The 24,556-nt window shown below is 43.6% G+C and overlaps 1 protein-coding gene across 1 annotated transcript in view; it reads left to right on the plus strand.

The window, feature by feature from the left end:
• The first annotated feature begins 16,574 nt into the window (after positions 1–16,574).
• galnt18a (UDP-N-acetyl-alpha-D-galactosamine:polypeptide N-acetylgalactosaminyltransferase 18a) overlaps positions 16,575–24,556 on the plus strand; it is a 111,194-nt gene continuing 103,212 nt past the window's right edge. Inside the window, exon 1 of the mRNA XM_071524350.1 lies at positions 16,575–16,830. Coding sequence (XP_071380451.1) covers positions 16,575–16,830 — 256 coding nt within the window. The remainder of the gene's footprint in view (positions 16,831–24,556) is intronic.

The raw sequence follows: 24,556 nt of genomic DNA on the forward strand, positions 1-24,556 counted from the left end.
ACGATTACCCATCAGCGATGTCAAAATACACTCACCGCAGGCAGGCCAGACAAACACACACCTGACACCGAGTAACCGAAAGCCGCACACACACATACACACACACACACACACACACACACACATACAGTGAGTTCTATCACTGAGAAAACAAGGTACAGAGTTGGTACAGCCCCAATGACAAAAGGTACAACTCTGCACTTTCTCACAGTGACGGGCGGAAGAAACTAAGTACAGAAACTAAGTATTCTTGTTACTGCAGCTAACTTTTTGTGTAGGGGAGACCGGGGCATGGTATCACACTTTTTACTCATCTTTACTCAGGCCACTTGCTACACAAGCCAAAGGTTTGCGGGTCCAAGTATATCAAAATCATATTTATTCAGAAATGGATGACAAAAAAGCTATTTCTAAGCAAAAAAAAACAACAATTTCGACAGTTATGACAACATGCCCCACCCAGACATTCCTGAGAAAGATCCTTCTCTGAGCACAGAGCTTCACCAAACCATTCAAATTTATTATCAGGTTACAGCTAACCCTTGCTTTTATGTGTCACAATGTATAATTATTCTGATTCCTTTATAAGAAAAATATGAGAAGAAAAACACAGAAGAGTTTTATTATTTACTTTAAGGTTTCAAAATTGTTTTTATGTTAGAGTGTTTTGACTTAGTATTCAACATATGTAAGCTCTTATTATGAAAGTAAACGTTTGTGTAATTGGACTTTTGGCTCTAAAATATTCAGTTTAAGAAATAAAGCCACTGAGACAACATGTGACAACTAGCCCCGCACTCCCCTACTCACTGAAGTGGTTGTTTTGAAATCAGTAATTTTCCTTTTCCTTACCTAAGTAAGTTTTGATTGAAGTATTGTACTTCACTTAATTTTACCGCTCCATAAGCATCTGAACCTGGCATAATTGTAAAGTGGGCTCTTGTGGAGCCATTTGCAGTGAGCGGTCAGTCAGCCAGGAAGAGAAGAGTACTCTGGCTTTTTTTTTGATTACGCACTTTATTTTGTAGAGGGTATTGTTTTTCTCCCGTTACTGTAAAATAATCTAGTTTGAACTCTCCTTAGAATTGCATGGAAAAAATCACGTGACAAGTAACTCAGGAACTTTTACTCCGAGTACATTTTAAATGAGCTACTTTTTACTTTTACATAAGTAAATTTTTACACTGGTAATTTTACTTTAACTTAAGTAAAATCTACTTCTACTTCCCTCCAAGAAGAGACTAATCAATGAATATTACTGTAATGTGTGCTTGTGATTGTGAGTACCACACAGCTCTATAGGTGTACTGTATATGAAGGGGTGAATTATAGTTTGGGATTTTTCATGTGTTTTTGTTTTTATATACATTGGAATTTTTTTATTCAGTTTCTGTTTAGTTTTTGTTTGTTTTCAGTGTGGGTTTGGTAGTTTTAGTTTAGTTTTATTTAGTTTCGGGTTTTTTTTTTTGAAAGTGGTAGTATTTTTTAAAGGTATAATAATATAAGTTTAGAACAGGTGCTTTGTATATTTTGGTAGGTATTGTGTAATACAAATAATAAATCATTTATTCTTTTTGAAATTTTTTCATTAGCGTTCAGTAAAAATACCCCTAAATTCTTTGCTCATGAAAACAAAACAAAAAAATCTTTTTAAATATTAGTTAGTTTTAAAAGTAGACAAGATAGCTTTAGCTCAGTTTCAGATTTTTCACAGTCACACTTTCATTTTTATTTCAGTTTACGACACTGTTTTTTAACACCTAGTTTTCATCATACTTTCAGTTGTAGTTTACGATAATAACCTTAGTGTGCAAATGCACTTGTGATTGTGTGTACACCATAGCCATATAAGCTGTGTATGTACAGTATATGTTGTTTTTTGCAAAACACACAAAAATGATCATATTTTAGAAATAACATATGACTCAATTCAAATACATCTAGTGGAAATATTGCCCCTTTCCCCTCTGAATAGCCTTCACATCTTCCATCAAACCCCTGACTCCTGCAGCTCCTCGCTCTCGCATCACATGCCCTCGCAGTGTGTTCAGTGCCTGCGGTCCACGAGGAGCCGAGCTTGTGGAGGGAGCGGTCATTGTTGTCAGAAGCTGCAGGACAGAGAGTCGATATGCGCCCCGGCTGTGTCGTCTTGTTAGGTTGTTTGTCCCCCGCGGCCCGGCTTTACAGCGCCGCGTGGCTTTCTCCCTCGCTGTTTACGGTGGAAAAGGACACACCGCTGACACGCTGATGCCGCGAGCACTCGCTGAGAAGGAGCGTTTCAACTTTCACAAAAGGATGCCGATCTCCAGTAGCTGCACGGCAACAGCAGGAGCCATGATGTGTGTGTGTAGTGCTGGCTGAAAAACATTTGATGGGTAGACGCGGGGGCTAGTGGATGTTTTACCCACTTGTTAAAGGAGAACTCCACTCTCAGATGCTCTTAGACTGTTAAATATTAGCAATTTGTGTTATTTTGTTGTAATTTACTTTCCCGGTGTACCCAGGTTGCATTCAGTTCCACGTCAAATGCTTGTTGTCTTCCCTTGAATCGAGGGAGGAAGTCCCCGAAATGCCAGGATGGAGTGATGGAAGTGGAATTCAGTTCCAACAAGCATTGATTCTCCCTCATTCCCTGGTTTTCCCTCCCATCCACAAAAGAAATGCAAACTTCCAAGTGTATCCCACAATGCACCACTCTGCTCCAGCTGCCTGAATCCACGCCGATAGGAGGATGGCTAGATAGAAATTGTGCATATGCTATAAATGTAAGCTGATTTGGCAACTTCCAGTTCTGCTTTTCAATTTTTCATAATGCTGCGCCATTCAAAGGTGGGTAAGTTGTCAAAAGAGGCAGCGTTTTAAGTATTTCACTTACCTCGCTGGATAAGCCTTTATTTTATTTTGAGAGTAAATGTATAAGACTTGCTATATAAAGTAGTGAGGGCCGTTCAGCTCTGACTTTCTTCCCTTGCAGAGAACCTGGAGGGTTTACTTGTTGTACGTCAGACATTTCGTCACTAGGGGACTCAATGAAGGGAAGACATCATGGTCATGCGGCTCCGACTTTCCCTCAACCTGCCTCGTCTACTTCTACTTCAGTTAATGATTTTTCCTACATTTCCCAGAATGCCTTTCAGCAACCCCCCAGAGAAGGAGCGTGGGCTTGTTGCATTCAGCTGTGGGTGGAGAGAGCGGCAATCGGAAGAGCGAGAGAATGAGTTTTCCAGTCGAGAAAATCTAAAAACACAACTTGTGGCTGCATTGCATTCTGGTCTATTGAGGCTGCTGTCAGTGGATCTTTGATTCTGAGGGACTGATGTTGGATGAAAACCCTAAAAATGTCATGTTTTAGGGTGGGTTTTTTTCCTTTAACACAACCAAGCCAATGCATCCTCCTTTGCAGACAATACGAGTCAAGAGCAAGCTGCAATTTCGCTCCACAGCACCACCCCCCACCCCCTTGTTAAATCCGGACAAATCACCAGTTACACAGGCCATTATGGAGATGTGCCCATTTTATCCTGAAGAGACCGCAGCGGTGTGTAAATTGTACATTGTGCCATCAAGCTTCATTTCAGTATAACAAGCATACTGTATATCGTAATGGAGGCATAATGAGCGTCGCTTGCTTGTGTGTGTGTGTGTGTGTGTGTGTGTGTGTGTGTGTGTGCGCCTCAAGGTGCAATAACACCATGAGACGATGTTCAAATTCGGCCCCAATTATATTCGACACAGATTTAGAAGAGCGGGACGCCGCTTCGTGTGTTTTTATCTGAGCTGGTCTCGCTGAATCCTGATCTGGATCATTTAGCGGAGATGTGAAATCAGTGTATGGGCAAGAAAGCTTGTATAGCGCTCGCGGCCCCTTAGGGTGCTGCTGAATACTATGACAACTATTTCCTACACCATTTAATTGGCTATCAGGAAGTGAGAGGAAGTGAATAATAAAGTGTGTGTGTGTGTGTGTGTGTGTGTGTGTATACTGTACAAGCTCTCATGTCTAGTGATTCATAAGAGCAAGAACTCTCTCTCTCTCTCTCTCAGTAATTAATTAGTAGTCTTCTAATTACAGAAGCCAGCTCGTGATCCCATGTGCACATGTGCCCCCAACACGTGCACACGCATACTCTGACACACACACACACACACACACACACACACAGAGAGAGAGAGAGTTTCCACTGTCATGGGTTCCCGCACTCACACGTTTGCAGGACTGAGTTGATAACATCAGTGACCTTCAAGTTTTATTGAGTGTGCGTGTGTGTGTGTGTGCATGTGTGTGTGTGTGTGTGTGATCTCTGATAGATTTCAGGATCAAGAGTGGCAGAATAGGACAGTCAATATGTTCCTATCAGACAATGAAGCACCTATATCCCTATATCTCTCTCTCTCTCTCTGTCTGTCTCTCTCTTTCTCTCTGTCTGTCTCTCTCTCTCTAGCTGTCTCTCACTGTCTCCTGTTCTCTCTCTCTGTCTCTTTCTCTCTCTCTATCCCTCTCTGTCTCTGTCTATCTCTCACAGTCTTCCTCTCTTTCTGTCTCTCTCGCTCTCTCTCTCCTCTCTGTCTCTCTCTGTCTATCTCTCACCGTCTTCCTCTCTCTCTGTCTCACTCTCTCTCGCTCTCCCTCTCTCTCTGTATCCCTGTCTTCCTCTCTCTCCCTCTTCCTCTCTCTCTCTCATGCTCTCTCTGTCTCCCTGTCTTCCTCTCTCTCCCCCTCTCTCCCTCTGTCTCTCTCTGTCTCTCTCTCTCTCTCTCTCTCTGTCTGTCTCCCTCTCTCTCTCTCTCTCTGCCTCTCACTCTCTGTCTCTCTCTGTCTCTCTCTGTCTCCCTCTCTCTGTCTCTCTCTCAATCACTCACTCTCTGCAGATATAGAATTTAGGAGTATATTTACGGATGTAGCATCACTGCAGACGTTTTTTAAAGAATAGACAATCTTCATCAAAGACACACACACACACACACACACCCATACGGCCGTATCTTTGGTCAACAGTGGACATCATCCTGAGTCGAACTTCAAAAGCTCCATAACTCGACCTTTTTTGCATCAGATCTCTATTCAAATATCAAAATAACAATCCAGAAGTAAACAAATCAAACTGAGATGAAGTAATCCAAAGGGGCTAACGCTTCTGATTTTGCCGGTAATCAGAATCCCGTTCCGGACTCCATTTACACATCTGCCTGGCAGCCTCACGCTCATTTAGCCTCTCCTTTCATGTCTTTCATATCCAGCGTCCTTTTCTCTAAATCAGATATCCCTCTTCTCCCTTTCCCGCTCTCATATTTCCATTCTTTGATTGATTGTCCGTTTCATCGCGGCGACACCTACCCCTCGCTCCCGGTTTCCGACAAGAGGCGGCCCCGGGTCTTCCTTTTCCACTTTGGCAGCACCAATTTTCCTCTCCGATGAGATGATGTGAAAGTAATTGCACATTTTCCTCCTCGCTGTGTGTGATTGTGACGCTTGGTCGGAATATCCAATAGGTAGCAGCAAGGGTTGATTGCTTTCAATCTCTTCAAACAAGTCGCTATTATACCCAAAAAAAAAAAGTTCAGTTAATCAACATAAAAAAAAAAAAACGTTAATTTCTGGAGTGAGCCATGATATCTTAAACGTCAGCAGCAGACAGTAAGAAGAATTGATGAAAAGAATGCTAAGAAAGCTGCATTTTCATGGTGTCTAGCTTCCGTAATTCAACATATTTCTGGTTGAAAAAGGATGTTGGGGTAGGACATAATGCAGGGAGGAGGGACTGTTCAAAAGTGGGACCAGAGTAAACATGGAAAAGTGACTCAGCGCTTTGCTAATAATTTTGAGCTTCATATATTCTGGATTCTTCAAAATGAATCAATTCCAGGCACCAGGAGGCAATCATGGTGGCTTAGGAAGATGTTGCCAGTCATGTAAAAGTTGTGAAGTTGGGGAATGTGTGAAATCTGGTTCAAATCCCATCCAGGACATCTCTAGCCTTTCCTGTCTCCCTTGACTTTGAACTGTCTAAGGCAAAATGCCAAGAAATGCCAGGTTTTATATGATGGGTATTATTGGTTGGAGTTTTATATACGCTGACCGGTGCACCATGAAGTAACCACTAAAAATACACAGTTTTCCAGGAAGTAAACATAATGAGATTTTGATATAAAAAATAAAAGATTTTTTTTTAGCATTTATTGTTTAATAGGTGTACATTATGCTATGGAGAATCAGCCGGCAAGGTGAAAAAGTCATCTTTGATTTCATTGTGACTTACATTGTGGCATTTGTTGTTACAGCTCATTCTTGGGAGTTTGTGTCTCCCGATTTGGGTATGTACGTATCACGATGAATACTTTTGTTCTGTGTAATTACAATATTGGTGAACATCTTATGCAGACTACCTGTAAATGGCAACAAGAGGCTTGGGGGTCACAAGGGGGTCAAAAAGCTTTCATGATCCCCAAAACATTCCCAAGACTTGCTGAACATTTCCCCAAATCAGCACAGAGTCCCCTTGATAATCCTCAACCCTGCCAATTCATATGCACAGTAAATAAACATTATCATATTGGCACTGTGGATGTAATGTTTTCTTATGAATTAGCATTCAGCGAGCAGTCTTCAGATTAATTGTTCTAATCCCCATTGTCATTGTCTTAATGTGAACCCTCACCTCTGTGGATCAGCTCTAGGACCTGCCCTATGTTACGAGGAGCTTTTGATATGATTCATCACTTTTACAGGTGTGTGTGTGTGTTGCAAAATGACGATGCAAGAGAACACAATGCAAAGGGGGGAAGGAGAGTTTTAAGAGAGAGCAGGAGGGTAGGAAGCGACAGATTGGGGAGAGAAAGTGAGAGAGTTTTATAGTTAACTCAGTCTCCTCTGACTCATAACTGCTGCCACTGCCAGAGCCTAGGGAACTAGACAAAGGGCTCTCAGGTGCCTGACTGAAATGAAGATGGAGAAAGAAAGAGGAGATTTATGTGTGTGAAAGAGAGAGAGTGTGTGTGAGAGAGAGAGAAAGGTGTCTCATGTGCGGCAGTCCTCACAAAGGCAGCGCGAGGATGAGACAGTTCCCATGCAGGGAGACAGAGGAGAGGAAAGGCAAAAAAGCCAGTGGGACCTATGCCGAGCTCAGCCAGTTGTGACACGTTCAGAGAGGAATTCATTATACCGAGCCCCATCATGCAAATGAGGCACAGGTCAGCCGGGGGCCCTCGGCACCCCGCGTCGGAGGTTCGGCGCTTGAGGGACGTGACTCGACATTCCCGACGGGTCCGTCTCCGGGGCGAGATTTCTCGAAGTGTGTGTTCACAGCTTTCTCCCTTGGCTTTCCACTCCGGCTCCGTAATTAACAAGGTGGATGCCTTTGGTGAATTCCCTCTTAACCTTGTCATTGCGTACCCTTGGGTTACCATGTGTAATTCAAATTCAGCCCTAATAAAGAAAAGTGTCAACTTAAAGGAGAAGTCCACCCTTCAATTTGTGATGTGCAATGCATTCCAGGAGTTATTTTGTGATGAAGTGTTATCATTTATGTTTTTTGGTGTACCCACTTTCCCTCAACCTGCCTCTTCTACCTCTACTTCAGTTCGTGGTTTACTACATTTCCCAGAATGGCCTTTGACAACCTCCAGAGAAGGGGCGTGGACTTGTAGCATTCAGCTGCAGGTGATACATGTAGGTGACAAGATTATTATCGTTAACGAAAACTAACGAAATAACTAAAACTAGGTGTGAAAAAACATTTTTGTTATCTGAAATAAAAATAAAAACGAGGCTTTACAAAAAAACAATAACTAATTGAAACTGTATTGTGTGTTTACAAAACGAACTAAAATAAACTAAAATTACAGAGAAAATGTCTTTAGTTTTCGTCTTTGTCAATTTATTTCATACATAAGCCTAGTATTTTGGGTGGATATGAAATCTATCTTCCAATTTTTTAGCTGTGCCAGTTTTAGTCCACGCCCCTCGCCTGGCATCATGGCGGCGAAAGTCGGGAGAAAGCGGCAGAGTCCCATTTGGGATTACTTTCAATATGTCTCAGATAAGAGCAAGTGCCTTACAGTGGAAGGTGATAAAATATGTGGAACATTTCTCAAGGGGAAATATCCCACGAAAAAAAAAAAGTCCATTTGAAAAGCTCACACAAGAAGGCTAACCTAGCTTACATTGACAAGGTAAGGGAGAACAAAATGAATACATTTTTTAAAATGGTATGATGTTTTGTTGAGTTTTTATTACACAATACTATTTCTGACCTTTCTGAATCTCGCCCCTGACAAATATACAAAATTACGAAAAAAGACTAAAACTAACACTGAAACTAATAAAAACTAAACTAAGCATTTTCAAAAAATGAAAACTAAACTAAACTAGCAAATCCACTTTAAAAACTAATTAAAACTAAACTGAAATGGCAAACAAAAAGTCAAAATGAAATAAAAATAAAAACTAATGAAAAATGCAAAACTATAATAACCTTGGTAGGTGAACAGAGCAATAGCAATTGTGATAATAAGTGCAAGTGAAGAGCAAGAGTTTTTCCTGTCAGGACAAAGTGAGAGTCTTGTGGCTGCATTGCATTCTGGTCTATTGAGGCTACTCTTAGTGGAGAAATTGGTATCTCTTCCTCTTACATCATCAAACAACAAAATGGGCAAGGTATATGACCAATCACTGTTAAACAAGAAGTGTTTTTGAGTGGATTCCATTTTTGTCTCAGGGGTGGCTTTCAATAGTTTAAACTGGAAAAGCCCGCAAAAGGTGAACCATAGTGCTGATGATGGTCTGAGGACCAAAACGTTCACCTTTTTTCTCACTTAATCACTCTTTTTCACTATGTAAATAAATCATCTATTTTTGCATCCAATGAGCCTCAATAGTTTTTGTCAGTGTGCGGGCTTTTTCTGATTACATTGGACTGTTATGCTGGCCTCTCGCACCTGGCCCACTCCTTGGTAAGCCTTGAGTCAAGAGTGCAAACTTTTTGATAATAATAGCTTAAACTGGGCCAGGGCCATTGCTTTCCACACTCTGTAGGTGAATGTACCGATGCTCTGAATGTCTTGCTCAGGACATGTTCACTCAAACTCTTTGTGAACTGATAAAGAAGAAATGAACAATCAGTTGTGGGTTGTTACATTGCGGGTTGCTTTTGTTGGTGATAGATGTGCAGGCCGGGAGCACACTGTACTGTATCTAATTAGGATGACATACGGCAGAAAGCGCTTTTGAATCATTTTTCCTCTGCGGGAATGAAGCTGTACTGAAACAAAAAAAAACTTGTGTCCTCTCAGTCTGTGCTTTGCCAAATTGTCCCTTCCATCTTCTGACAGCTGAATAGAGAACAAGATTAGAATTTCCTAACAATCTATCTTGAAATCCTCTCCTCTTGAAATAGCATGTATCTACAATAGCAGTCACCATTTTCACACCATGCGCTAAATGTTACAGAGAATTACAGCTGCTTTACGCCGAATCAGAATCACAAACATTTTTATCCAAGTGCACAAAAGAAATGTACAGGAATTTATCTTGGTGACATTTGTGCAGGTACAGAGACAATAAGAACTCCCTATTGGTGCAAAGGGACAGTGCAGGACAGTGGGTTATATACTATATCAGCAGTCCAATGGAACAATATACCATGAGAGAGGAAGAAGGAAATGCATGGACTTGGCTCTGAGCAATGTGGAGCATGGACATGGTTCCCGAGGCGTACAAAGACTTGTGGAGACATTCTAAGTATTGCAAGACTTTGCAAATAGCACTTAGCAAAATAAATTGGATTCACTGGACAGAAACAGAGCAACAGCCTTGGGATTACAGTCAGTTCCCATGGCGGGGCTGTTGAATAGGGTGACAGCTCTTGGGAAGAAGCTGATAATGGCCCAGTAGGCTACCATCTCCCAGAGGAAAGTTTCTTGAACAGGTTCTCTGGGTGTGCAGGGTTGACAGCAACCCTGCCAGTCATTGGCGTCATGCAAGCCCCTTCGTGGAGGCCGGCTGACAGCCAATCACCCGCTCAGCAGTGCAGACAATAGATTGGAGCTTAGCCGCGGCGTGTGAGGCAGCAGAGGAGAACCAGACTGTGATGGAAGATGTAAGGAGACTTTCGGTGACTGACTGGTAGAATTGGACGAGGATCAGGTCGGGAGACATTGAGATTCCTCGGTTGCCGCAGGAAGAAGATCCGTCGCTGGGCTTTCTTGATTAGACAGGAGATGTTCCCGTCCCGTTTGACCCACGGAACTGAGTCCTGAGTTCACACCTGAGCCTTTCATGTCCAGAGGGCAAGCTCCCTTCCAGACGTCAGTCCTTATCTCTGCAGTTTTGAGTGTGTTGAACTCCGAGTTGGTGGTGAGATGGTCCACTTTATCCTTGGAGATGAGGCCCACCAGTGTGGTATCATCTGCGAGCAATTAGACAAGGGGCACCGTCATTGGTGCAAAGGGAATAGAAGAGGGAAGAGAAGACACATTACTCTAGTGCATTGCCTTGAAATATATTGTTTCATAAATTCCATTTTTGTTCTCTTGTCAGCTGTCAGAAGGTGCGAGGATGATCTGGCAAGCAGCTAATGGAGAGACTCGAGTCTTGTCTTACGGTATGTCAATCCACTTCTACCTTACAAAATTTGACTAAACCCCAGTGATGACTGCAGTGCTAATGGAGGCCAGATTCACAATAGTTGAATGGTTATAATGGCTACCACTGTGAGATTTTGGGTTGAAGTGCCGCTAGTCACATTAGCTCCACTGTAGCCAGCGCATCAGGACAGATTTGGAGGCAGGGATGAATGGGCAGGGGATGGAAACAGGTAAGCAAGCTACAGCTTTGGTGGGAAGAAGCATGACGCATGATACACACACATACACACACAGCATAAAGCTAGAAAGCCGTAATCGCTCCCTCCTCTCCTCCTCTCCCTCTCTCTCTCACACACACACACACACACAAATGTATACACACATACACATGCACAGTGTGACAGGCGTGAAAGCCAGCCGTCGTCCTCTAATGGGTTCTAGTGGAATAAACCTTTCTTGGGCAGTAGGCTGTGACACTGCCAGCGAGGGAAAGAAGACGACGCTCAGTATGGGATGAAAGGAGAAAGGAGGAGTGGGAGGAATGTAGCAGCAGAGGGTAAGAGAGGTAACCGAAAAGGAGAAAGTAGAGTAGAGAGTCAGGATCGGCGAGATCAGGAGAGGGAGAAGAAAGGAAGGAGAGAGAGGGAAAGTGGACAGAGAAGGAAATAGAGGAGTCCAGGCAGAGAGAGAGAGAGAGGTAGAGAGGAAGAAGAAGTGAATGATGATAGAGGAAGAGTGTAAGTGGAACACAGATGGTTCTGATCTTTTGCAACAAATGAATAATCAGGCTGACAGACTTGACAGAAAGCTCATCTTTCATTTCACAGAAAAATAAACAAGGCGAGCTGAAGAAATCATTTTCCACCACTTCCATCAGCAGGGGGTGCTGGGCTATTTCTATAATGTATCTATGCCAGGAAGTCACTTGTAGCAGCAAGCATCAGTCAGGCTCCAATACAAATCAAGGCCTTTCCATTTCATTAGGCCCCCCGACTGATTGTAGTACTTTCAACTTCACAAATTACTACATCTGGCAAAGACAGAGCTTTTAGAAGACAAAGTTCTCTGCAACTCCCAAGGGTCCAATTTTAGTCGAGGCTTGTACATTAACAAAAGTACAGCTGTCATCACTTTTGATCAAATTGCCTTGGCAAATCTCTTGGATTTATTAAAATGGTTTTTCAATTTGAAGTCCAAATTGTAAAAAAAATACAGGGATTATTTCAGAGCTGAATTTAATTTCAGAGTCGTTAATCACTCAAATAAGAGTCAGAATGTTTCATTTGAGACATTTAATTTCAAGCAGTCGTCGTTTAAGAGATTGATGGGAAAGTGGGTAACATCTCTTAATGTAAGGAGATCAAGACTTTATAAGGAGATAAAGAGACTGATTAATTATTAACAAACTCGTGGACCCCCTTACCCCTGCACTCTCTGGTTGAATGGCCCTCTGTAGTACTAGTCAACATGCAACTCAGGGTTTAATCAAGGTTATAGGCTTGTATATGTGGTTTACTGCCACCTATTAATCTGGGAACAGTCATCCATTTCTCATCCTCACTTATGCAATGGGTGGCAGGGTGGCCAAATGATTACAGTGACTGTCCTGCAACTGAAAGGTCACAGGTTCGATCTTTGCAACGGTCAATGAGTTCCCATCAATAGCCACATGTCCTGTTCAATACATGTAAGTGTCCATGAGCAAACCACTGAACCCTACCTGCTCACTCGCTGGAAGTCACTCTGGATAACAGCAGCACCTAAATGCCTTCAAATGAATGTCAAGGGTTACAGTAAGCTATATAAAGCCCACTTCTTAGAGGTGCACCCAGCTATCCTAGGCTTTCAGGTGATGTAGCGACCCTCTGGCGGCCATGTTGGATGTCCTCAGCTCTTGGGCAACAGTGGCTGTGAACAATTGTATTTCTAAACGTATAACTTCTGGTTCATTTCTGTGCTGTTTTTGACTGGGAACTGATAATTTCACCACCGATACATCTGATCGATTTTGTGTTTAGTGAATGTTAGCTTATCTGGTTAGCTAAGCATCACTGCCTTGTAAACATCTGATTTGCACACTACCTAGTAGAAGCTAGTGTTAGTAGTGGTGATAAAGTCAACATTTAACATCAACATTAACATTAACATTGGTGGCATTGCTAAATTAGCACACAGCCAGTTCTCCAATTAACCTCCATGTTGGCACCAGGCATGGTTGCTGGGAGATTCGTGACACATTTGCAAAGCCTCTATTTCTCTGGGTATACTGTAATCAAGCATCCTTATTTTTCAGCCTAATTCATATTGACACTGGATGTGTGGAATCTGCGGTCACAGTGTAACCGTCTCCACAGCCTCCACCACAACATGAGGCCGATGGTTTTAGGTTTGCCTGCTTTGGCGTTCGAGAAAAGTGAGTAGGAGCACCGATCGACTGACCTTGTAACTGATCCTTGATTATCACCATTGCTGTATAACCGGATTTATACAAGAAAATACAAATGAGGCTTTTAATGCTTTGTGGCACATGTGTCTAAATCAAGCCAGGCTCATTAAACACTCATGGTTTGCATGCCAACCCTTGTATGTATCAGTCATCCAGGATCACTGATCTGTTCTCTCTGACCTGTCCTTCCTCATGTCCTGAAAGACGCCCCAGTGTTTTGCTCCAGACTGGAACTTCAAGACTGGTCGGCAGCAGAAGGTCTTACCTGTGTATGTGCCTGTGTACACTCTGAAGTACAAACCTGTCACTGATTCTGGTCAACTGGACTTTTCACTGGTAATGATGTGAGAAAGCCTTTTCAATCTTCATCGCTCTTACTCTGACAAGCTTAATAGATACCTGCACCAGACCAAGGGCAATAGCAAATATTACTTTACACTTGGGCTGCGTTCGGAATGGGATACTACTCACACTATACATGCTACATGCAACATGTATCTCTATGTTTAGTATGGTAGTATCCCATTCCGAACGCGACCTTGGTCTCGCCCTAAGACCTTTGACAAGTCCGCCATAAGACAGGATCTCCTCTTATTCCAGCGTCTTCTGAGAGAAAGCCTCGTCTTCCTCTGAAGGTAGCAGCACTGCCATTTAAATAGAAAGGCTTTTTTTTTTTCTAAATGGAAAAGTGCAGCAGGTTAAATAGAAAAGTGTCTGCTAAATGCAACAGTGCTGTAGGTTAGGATGAAAGACCTTTTTCTAAAGGTAAAAGTGCAGCGGGTGAAGAGACCTGGGAATACGAAAATCATCTGGTAAAACGGCAGCTTAATTGAAAAGTCAAAGATGAAACAGGGGCTGTCGAACACACGCCTGCGTTTATTTTCATTTATCTTAAATATGTGAGTACGCTTTGCACGGAATGTCTTCGTAGATAAGCAAGAAAATAACGCAAAAATCAAGTGCTTAACGTAAGAAGGCGTTGTTGACCTTTTGTAATACCTGTGCTGCATGGCTATCCCTGCTCTTTGCCATTCATCTGAGCTGATTGTGCTATTAGCTTGCAGCGCAGAGGGCCATTGCACTCATCCTTTCCGTCAGAGCAAACACTTGTCAACACAGAGGGCTTTTCAATTGATCCACCCGCAAACTGATTTAATTAAACCCTCCTTTGCAGCCAGGCGTGGCCCCACATAATCATCCCGAACAACAAGTCGGAAAGCTGCCGTCCTGCCGGTATCGAACCGGTCAAAGCCGCCGGGGGTGAGACGTTCCACTGCCGTAATACATGCGGCTGAATGACGAGGATATTTTTTTTTACAGCGCCCCACTGGCAGCCTTCTCCAAGTCTTCTGATGTGTCATGGTGAATGCACCAGAACCCCAGATGCACGCCGCGCTCCCCATGAGCTTCGCCTCAGTTTTCTTTTTGGGAAAGGCGGCGGGGGTGGCAGTTATTTCCTCTTATTTCCTCTTTCCCCTCTCTTATAAATTGCAGCTGTAAAATAAAGTCCTATTGGATTGGAAATACCGAATCCACCGGAAAGGAATGAGAGAGTAGGATTTGCATGATTTTTTCTAAACAAGATGATTTTAAATTTCACGACTGCTGTGTTGCCTAATCAACCAACAGTGCTGCTTCCAAGGGCGATGAATGTTAAAGATCAGCGCCCGACCGGTCTATTAAACTTTAATCGAATGGATATGAATCAGGATGTGCGATTGCCTTCCGACAAACAGACCTCTGACTATGGATTTTACTGTGAATGAACACGTTTTTATAGGTTTTATAATATCTCCTCGGATCGCCTCGAAGCTTCAATTCCACAACTGTGCCCAAGTGGACAGTGCCAACAATGAACCCAATCCTACGCAGCGGGTTTTTTTAAAAATGAAGCGTCTCTTCGCGTCTCGAGTGTTTTGGACTCCTTTCGGGGGCCAAAGTGAGAGAGAGAGGAGAGATGGAAAAGTCAGACAGACAGATAGACTGACAGATGGACAGACAGTCAGTCAGACAGGATTGAAAGCAGCATAGAGCAGAGAGCCTTAATATTTCAGATCTAATGCATTATTTATACCCTTGGCGAGCCGGCTGTATCCGCTAGAGTGCTCTTGGGTGAATGGAGAGTTTTCGATTCGGCTCCGTGTGTGTGTGTGTGTGTGTGTGTGTGTGTGTGTGTGTGTGATTGGCCAAGCAGTGGATGAAAGACAAAGATGAAAGCAGCAGCCCGGAGGCCCTATCTGCGAGATCCATCTGTTGGTGGAGTGAAGCTCTGAAGTTACTTTAGCGCTCAGGTAGGCACCCTAGGTGGCCCGGCGATCAGAGGTGAGTGTGTGTGTGTGTGTGTGTGTGTGTGTGTGATTAGGTGAGTCTGTGTACATAGTGTGTGTGTGTGCGTGCGTGCGTGCAGAAGTCAGGGAAGCGGAGAAGTAATGCAGATGAGATGCGTTTGGACTTGTCAAATCAGCTGCTAACAGCAATGTCACAATGTCATACCGCTTATGTGCTGCACACGCACACACACACACACACACACACACACACACACACACACACACACACACACACACACACAAATATCTAATGTCTCTTTTACCATAGATGTAGATTACCTTCTGAAGCTACGGTGTCAGGAATTGGAATGGGATACACACACTTTCCTATTATACACACAAAGACACACAGATTAATTTAAGCCCCCAACACACACACATGCAAACACACAGACAATTATGTACACTCTCTCTCTCTCTCTCTCTCTCTCTCTCACACACACACACACACACACACACATGCAAACACACAGACAATTATGTACTCTCTCTCTCTCTCTCTCTCTCTCTCTCTCTCTCACACACACACACACACACACACACACACAGACTATATACACAGACTCTCCTAAGACTCTCCCCTCCACACACACACACACACACACACACGCGCGCGCAGTTGGCACTTTGCATAAACGCACCTGTTTCATTTCAATTACTGCGCCGTGCCTATCCATCACGAGTCGGGTCGATGCGCTTCAACTTCCTTGCATCCCATCCCGTCTCTCTCTCTCTCTCTCTCTCTCTCTCTCCCTCCCTCTGTGTACTCCAGCTGTGAGGGGGGCCGGCGGAAGGGATGGAAACCCCGCCTCCCTTCCCTCCTATTGGGTTGTATAAGGACTATGGGCTTACCGGGGCGTGGGGGGGGTAGAGGAGGTGGGGGGGGGGGGGGGGGGGGGGGGGTGCAGCGCTGCGTCTGACAGCTTTCGCAGCGGCTGAGCGGCAGCCTCACTCGCCCGGGCTCGCTCAGTGGGGACTCTGCCTTTTTTACTATCATTACCACCAAGTATTGTTATTACGGCAATCGGGAACGCGCTTTTCCAGCAATGCCCCCAGCTCCGGCTTCGGACCTCAACGGACTGAATTCCCACTATTTTTGCACTGACTGTTGAATTTGGAGAGATTCTCTAATCCACCTGCCTGCGCGCGTCGGGAGAAAAAGAGAGAGAAGAAAAAAAAAAAAAAAAAAAAAAAAAAGCCCATGGAGGGATGTCGCGATGTTGTGCACACGGAGAACTAAAACTTTGGTGTCGACATGCGTGATCCTGAGCGGCATGACCAACATCGTGTGTCTCCTGTATGTCGGCTGGATCACCAACTACGTGGCCAACGGGGGTCCCAAAGTTGCGGAGAGCGGCGGCGGTGGCGGCGGCGACGCGGAGAGAAAGTTGGAGGAGGACAGCAAGGGGGAAACCCTGAGGATTATCGAGAGGCTGGACCGGCTGGAGAGCGTCGTGAACGAGCACATTAAAGGTGAGGCGCCCGGCGTCTAATGCTCTTATAGCCGGATCAATATATCAGATGCCAGTAGGAATATGTTGTTGTGAGTGATACAGATCTGAAGCCCTCCTATACTAATCCTATGATACATATAAATATCACAGAAAACCATATAAGTCCCTATAAGGATATTATAGTGATGTCATAGGGGATAAAAGTACCATAAAGTACCATAAGGTCACTATAAAGTCACCACAGACGCACTCAAAATCCCTATAGGAATATTATGCCATCATACTGATATTCCCTCCATCTTCCTCATGATGGGCTGTTTCTGTAAATAAAGGTCTATAGAGCCTATAATCAATTCATCATACAATATGCCAAAATGAGCATTTTATTATGCCTGATGCTGGTGTGAAGCATTGAAAAAGAACTATAGATCGAATTTTGTGCTGAATTTTAGACTGATGCTGTAGTAATATCGCAGCAAAACATATACATCCCAATAAAAATGTTACAGTCCTATATTAACTTACTATTGAGTGCCACAGACGCACTCTACAAGTCCCTATAGGAATATTATGGGGATATTAGATTGATTTCTCACAGTGAAACATGGAGCCTAAGTCTGTATAGGAATAATAATGGAGGAATATTATAGTGATAAAACGGCCATAAAGTATGATGAGGTCACTATTAAGCCCTGCAGACACACTGTAAATCCCCATAGGAATATTATACAGATGTTTCATTAGGTCACAGCAGCTTTGTGGTCCGATCATGAATGGCAGTTTCGTTTTAACTACACCTCTATTTACAATTATACACAATTACAATGTGTAATGAATTCATTAGAGGGCAAAAGGAGCGTTTTATTATGAGAGAATGAAATCCATTGACATTTAGTGTCCTATTTAAATGTACTATTTGTATTTGCATCATTGACCCATTTCTAGCTCTTTCAGGCCAGCTCTAGTCCAACCTAAATTCAGAAATCAGATTAGGTCATTTGTCTAACTACACTATTGAGGTCAGTGCTTGGACTCGCCCAAATTTTTCATATGACAGCCTGCTCTGTCTCTAAGCACAGTGGTATTAAGAATCAAGGATGAATAGCCTACCTCCCATGGTAATAATTCATGTTTTATATGCTGAGAGTCCAGTGAGTATTTGCAGGCCCTTCTCAGATGTGTGACGTCATCCTGCTCTATTTACATTTACAATCAATGGTGAGACTCGACTTCGCTCATTGATAAAAAAAAAAAATAAAAAATGTTCGCTCGAGCTTCTCTCCGGCTCGACCTCACCCACACCCACGTCTCTAACAGTGTCCCCCCCCCGGGTCTATCTCACCGCTCCGTGTTTTAATTATTCTCCACAGAGCTGTACATGAGTGAGTCAACACAGATTAGGGAGGAAGAGGGGAGGAAGGGGGGAGGAAGAGGGGGGTGGGGGGGGGGAACTGTAGACCTACATAATACACTGCTGTGAAGTGAACCGTGCAGGATGCAGGGGGAAAACCACATTGGAGCAGTAGTGCTGAGTATATAGACTATACTCCCCTCTAACGCCTGATAGACAGAGAACTCCACTCCCTGGGAAGATAAGGGCCATCCTTTATCAAACATCCATGAGGAAGACTGTTGATCCAGGATTAATTCGGGGGTGGGGGGGTGGGGGTGGGGGTGGGGGTTCAGATGAGAACGTGCCGCCGCTAATCAGCGGAGGGTGAATTAATAGTGTTCCTGAGGAAAAACATCGTTTCAGATGCACAGATACATAAGCGCTGACACGCACAGGCTCAGATGTACTGGCACACTTGGAGTGTATGGGCTTTGATTAAACATTTTACATTGATAAGAAAAGGACAGATAAGGCATTGCGTCATGGATGGGAACAGACCTGACATTGAAACCTGCTGTCGTTGCACTTCTATGGGGTGCTGTACATGCCCTTTTTCTCTATGTGTGTGTGTGTGTGTGTGTGTCAGTGCTTTGTATTCCTTGTCCACACACACTTAAATACACACTCTAGACGAATGAAACCGACGCAATTTACATTAGTCGAGAATTCAGCATCAGTAGTATGGCTTACAGCATTCAACAAGTACTTCATTAAAAAAACAAAGTTACACCAAGTACTTTCTAATATTATGCAAATGGAAAACATTTCATCTGCAAGCAGCGACGCCTTGAACGGCATTTGCCATGCATGTTTGCTTATTACAGCCCCTAGTCCAGAAAAATATTAATTTTTACGTGTATGTGCGCAGATTTCTGAGCGTTAAGGATGGAAAGTAATCGCGGAACTTCTACCCGACCCTACTGCAAATGACAAGACGAATACATTAAGCACCAGTGTTCACAAACAAAGTAAGCCAAGCATGTATAGCTGTAAAACACATTAAAAAATGCGTCGTTCTGTCAACTCTTGCATCGGTAACTCAATATGGGAACGAGGAAAAGTCTTCAATCCAATAAATCAAAATGTGAACAAAGCCAGCTGTCTGGTCACAGTGGTTCAGCAAGGGACACTCTACTTCTAAACTAGCTTTGGCCCAGTATTTCAGCAGCTGTCAGTGTTTTACAAAATATGAAAACACAGGCAAAACGATGAATGTGCACCATTGTCTGCTGTGATGCAAATCTTTGTATTACTTAGATGTGTAATACCTGTATGTGCTGTATCAGGTTTCTCTGTTGATGACTTTACTGTTCATGCTGATGACCCATAGTAGATCCATACTGTAGCAGTGGTTCTCAACGTGGGGTCCGGGGACCACCGAGGGGTCCTTGAGAGGTTTCCAGGGGGTCCCCAGCAAATTGATGAAATATTAAACTTCATTGTTTTGTTTACAAGAAGTTAACACGATTAGAGAATGTAGAAGAATGACTGTTTTGGTTGTAGTTTCTCTGTTATTTCTCTACCTGCAATACACAGAGTCATGGAATTCTGGACAAAATCATATCTAACAATAGATAGATTTGGGTTCAAGAGACAAAATCTCATTAAATGGGGATCTGTGGCCCTAATGTGGACTAAGTTAGAGATCCTTGACATGAAAATGGCTGAGAATTACTGATCTATAGTACCTCCAGTATTGTCTGATGTGGTTGTGTTGGATCCACCTAAAATATGAAAGCAGGACCCTTCCTTTTTGCAGAGATATCAGTGTCAAACACAGCACAGTTATCATTACCATGCAGCATTGTAGACTAATGGTGCACAGAACTGCTCAGCAGTGCTTATACAATCTGCTTAGGCTCCGGGGTTACAGCGGGTGAGTAAATGTAGCCTCCGGACCGCTTGGCACAGTCCGCTCCTCCACTCCGCTTGGTCCTCGGAGCCGGTGCCAGATTACATTATCGGCCATGGGCTGATGTGTTGATGTGTTTATGCTTTGTCACTGATACAAAAAAGACCAGACGTGGGGAGCGGACGTACCGGTTTGAATGAGGATAATTCAACGTTAAGGGGCACAGGGAGAAACTAAAAAGTGTGTTTTTGCTAGTTTTTAAGTTGAAAATCCATCCTAAAATGTAATTTGCATGTGGAATTCTTGGAAGGGTTTCATTCCAAAATGCTTTATTTTAATTTTGGATAATGAAAATTTGCCTGCTATTCATTTCTCAGTCTTTCACAACTGACTACTGCAAGTCATCTAAAGTGTTGCTGTTTTGTAAGCAAAGGTTTCAAGATGACTAATTACTTTGATAATGATCCTTAGTGAGTTGTACTGTCATGCTAGCCATCATTTTGTCAGCTGATATTTTATTTATGAAAATGAAGAAACAAAAACTGAAGCTGCTGTACAGACAGTGAAATGGAGACCGACTCAATGGGTTCATACAGTATTTTAACCAATACACCCAAATGTGCGTTATGATAAAGTGATTTTTCTGTCACTTGATAAGATCAGAGCTTAGAGTTTCAGTCCTCAAGCAACTTATTCATGTCCTCTGATTTAGAATACACTTGCACAAAAAACAGTTTTAGTGTGGATTCTCCCTTTAAGTGTCTGAGAGGAAACGAGAAGTGCCAGCTTCGCCGAAGATATTGAGTGGCCCCTCTGGCCGGTGCCGTGTTACATCTGCTCCGCTGTGCTGTGGCGAGGCGGAGGCTCGGCGCTCAGGTGGAAGACAGAAGAGGGGAAGAAGAGATTCGGGTCATGGAGGAACCGGCTCACGTTTGTTTACAACAATTAATTCGCTGGGCATGAAATACGCAGGATTAAGGGCACAAGAGTAATCACCGCTAAGACACCAAATGGATTCATGCTGTGGCTGATCTCGGCTATAATATTGCACTTTTCGCTCAGACTTAGGCGTCTTCATCGCATCTGTCTCCTCGTGTGATTTCCTCCTGTTTTGACCTTTGCTTTCCCCACTGTTTGTTTCCACCCATGTCCCCGTCAACGAGGAGAAGTCTTATTTTTAGTCGCCTCTTTGTGTGTCAAAGCAAAGAGACGAGTGGAAGTCGCTGGGAGTCGATCCGTGTTGACAGTGTGCTGAAGAGTGTGGCATATCTTGCTTCTGGGGGGGGGGGTGGACTTATGAGAGTGAGTGTGTGTGTGTGTGTGTCAGTGTTTGGCAGCGGTGTGTATGCATTGTCGCGTGAAGAACGCCGCCACCACAAAACCGTCCCAAACAAAAGAGTATAAAAGTGGGAAGATGCCTTTTTTTTTTTTTGACTGTATTTTCCTATGCTCTTGATCCCCACCCCCACTCCTTTCTCTATTACCTGCTCTCTTAAGATGCCTGAGGATAATTCAAAATATTGCAATATAGACATCAAGGGTAGAAATTGCAAAGACACAAAAAAACGAAAGCGGGTGCACTTGCCTGGTAGTAGAAAAACAATAAGGCAATAAGAAGTAAAAAAAAAAAATGCTGCATCATACCCGGAGATATAGGGGTGAGGCATTAAAGCAGAGAGGGACCGCTGTTCCTGTGATTGATACCAACCCCCCCCCCCCCCCCCCCCCCCCCTCGCTCGAACTCAAAGGGAAGGAGAAGAGGGAGAGGGTGCGATCGTCCGGTGCCACATCCCGCCTCTGTACTTTCCGTCTGGTTCTGTCTCTGAGGAGATGTGGCGCTCCCCCCCAATTCCAGACATGTCAATTTATTCCGATCGGGAGCGCGTCGCACCTCCTCCGCTCCATTTTGTTCCGATGAACCTTGACAGCGGCGTGCAAATTATGAAGTGTCAGACGGCGGGAGCTCGTCTCAGGCGGAGTCCAGCTCCGGAAATGAACTTTTTCACCTGCCGCTCTGCAAAAAAAACCTCTTAACAAGTCATTTAGTCTCATATTCAGCCTTCAAATCTTATTTTTCGAGAAATGAGTCTTGAAACAAGTCACACTGCACTACTATCAAGAAAATGACACTTGACTCTACAAAATTCTTGAAACAAGTTGATTTGCATTGGAAACAAGTGAAATTATCGAACCCCATGGGAAGATTTATTCACTTATTTTACGAAAATTACAATTTTAGGACTCAATAATAGACTAAATTATTGTTATATTGCAGATTTTTGCAGTGCAAGAGCTGGGAAAGATGCTGTGTGAAACCTTCGATAAAGGTTTGAATAGAGACAGGGACATTGTTTTGTTTTGTTTTGTTTTGATTTGATTAGAGAGAGCGTACGGTGGCCAGCAGGGACAAAGTTTGAGAACAGTCAAAGACCAAAGACTGTATGTAACCAAAGCATCAAATGACTGGCGTTGGATTTGGTGTGGCAGGTGGAATTTTTCTGACATTTGACGCTTGGTGGTCGCATCAGACCCTGCCTGAAGGTATTCCTGCTTCAGTTACAATGTGAAGTCTTGGGCGGCGGCCACGCTGATCCATCAGAACACAGACAGAATTATTAAGGGATGGATTTCTGTCTGCCTGGTTTGTTTTGGTACGTCAACACGGTGGGCAAGGCAGAGGGCTTTGCTCACAGCGGTGCTGCTTCATAGAAGAAAGAAGAAACGGACTGTGCAGTATAAATTAAATAAGAAACTAAGAAACTGACCTGGAAAACCTGCAGTCATCCCAACGTTATACCAGGCTTTCTCTGTTTTATCTTTGTTTTGGTCGGACCATGTCTGTTGTCCCAAAACAAACGTAGGAACGCCTCTGATTGGCTGAACGGACGGTGACGAATCCACCTGTCCAGAACAACCCAGCGGAACTTTCTGTCCGTCAAAACTGTTGTCCGGACAACAGACAGCTCTCATTGCAAATGAACTGAAATGAACAGAGACTAGTCCTTAGTCATAACCAACACACACAAAGCTATAAATATTCATAGGTACTGTATGTGAAGTCTCACCCAAAGCAAGAACCAAGAGAAAAGAGAGAGAAGACTCCAGGCTGTGATAGAATCAAAGGAGACGTTCTGGTGCTGCTCCGTTGACAAGAGATTAGAAAGCAACCTTGTGGACACTGTACAGTATCAAGGTTGATTTTCCAGGGATATGCCTCAGAACTGTCAGCACCACTTAGAAATAAAGCTCATTCGGGTGAAGCGATGGGGGGGAAATGGAGATCAGTTCACAGCCGATGAACGCTCTTTTAAAAAATTCATGTCACTCTGTCACATTACGCTCAGACGAGGATGGAGGAATGACTAATGAATCTGTAGGGAATTCTGATCTTGACAGGCTTGAAACTCAATTCTGACATTATGAGAACTTCAAAAACAGACAATGACTTGCATAGATGTAATATAGAAATAAGATTATCAATCACTAGACACTATGCGCACTTGCTTCCTCGCCAACATCAACTTTCTTTGTTCGCAAGAAAGTACTTCCCAATGTCTGCACAATATGTCCAAATATATATTGGTAGCAGGCTGTGTGGATAATGGGCATTATGTGAGTGCAGGAACAGCAGACTCGGCCCGGCTGCTATCATCATTCATACACTGGTTTCGCATTATTTTGCTCATCTCTTATTAGCGATCGCAAAATTGAGGTCAGCTCTCGTTTGCTGTTCCCGGGTTTCGGTTCTCAGACTGTGTCGCTGCCCATTTCGCGCTACAGGCGTCCGGCGAGGTTTCTCGAGATTCAGGTCTTCAAAAATGAATTTGCCAGCTCCGGCTAGTCTGCGCCTGGAGGGTGGGAGGGGGGGGGATCTTGCGGTCTACGCTGCAAGATCGTCACGGTTTCAAGGGTTGACCGTCGATTTGGATGGTGCCAAAAAGCTGCCAAAATTACGATTGGTCCTTCTCGCTGGACTGGCCCCATCTGGTCCCGTTGTTAGAACAAACTTTTTCTCACTCTCAAGGCTGGAAGCTATGTCTGGAATTGTGTTGTTATTAGGGATGGGACGATATATCGAAATTAAAGAGTAACTAAACCCCGAACCCAAATCTTTGGTAAAGACTGACACCTAATGGTGAAAACTGGGGTGCTGCACTGGCCTTCTCCTATTGGCTGGTCTTTGTGCCAGGTGATGTCACCACCTGTTGTACTCTATAGAGGGTGACATCACAGGGTACAGAGACCAGCCAATAGCAGATAACCAGCAGTGTACGCTACTTTTCACCATTAGGTGTCAGGCTTCACCACAGATTTAGGTGGGGTTTAGTTACTCTTACAGTATGTCGCAATACAAAAATGTGATGATGCGTATTGTGGGCCAGACTTTTATTTATTACATCGTATCGTGGTTGTGAACCCCATATCGCGTATACAAACGTATCGTGAGATCGTCCCATCCCTAGTTGTTATTTTATACTCATCTAGCCTCATCTTACCTCT

Source organism: Centroberyx affinis, unplaced genomic scaffold, assembly GCF_046629955.1.
Source record: "Centroberyx affinis isolate AG114_WGS23_722 - 3 ecotype Tasmania unplaced genomic scaffold, CSIRO-AGI_Caff_v1 ptg001184l_1, whole genome shotgun sequence".
Classification (NCBI taxonomy): domain Eukaryota; kingdom Metazoa; phylum Chordata; class Actinopteri; order Beryciformes; family Berycidae; genus Centroberyx; species Centroberyx affinis.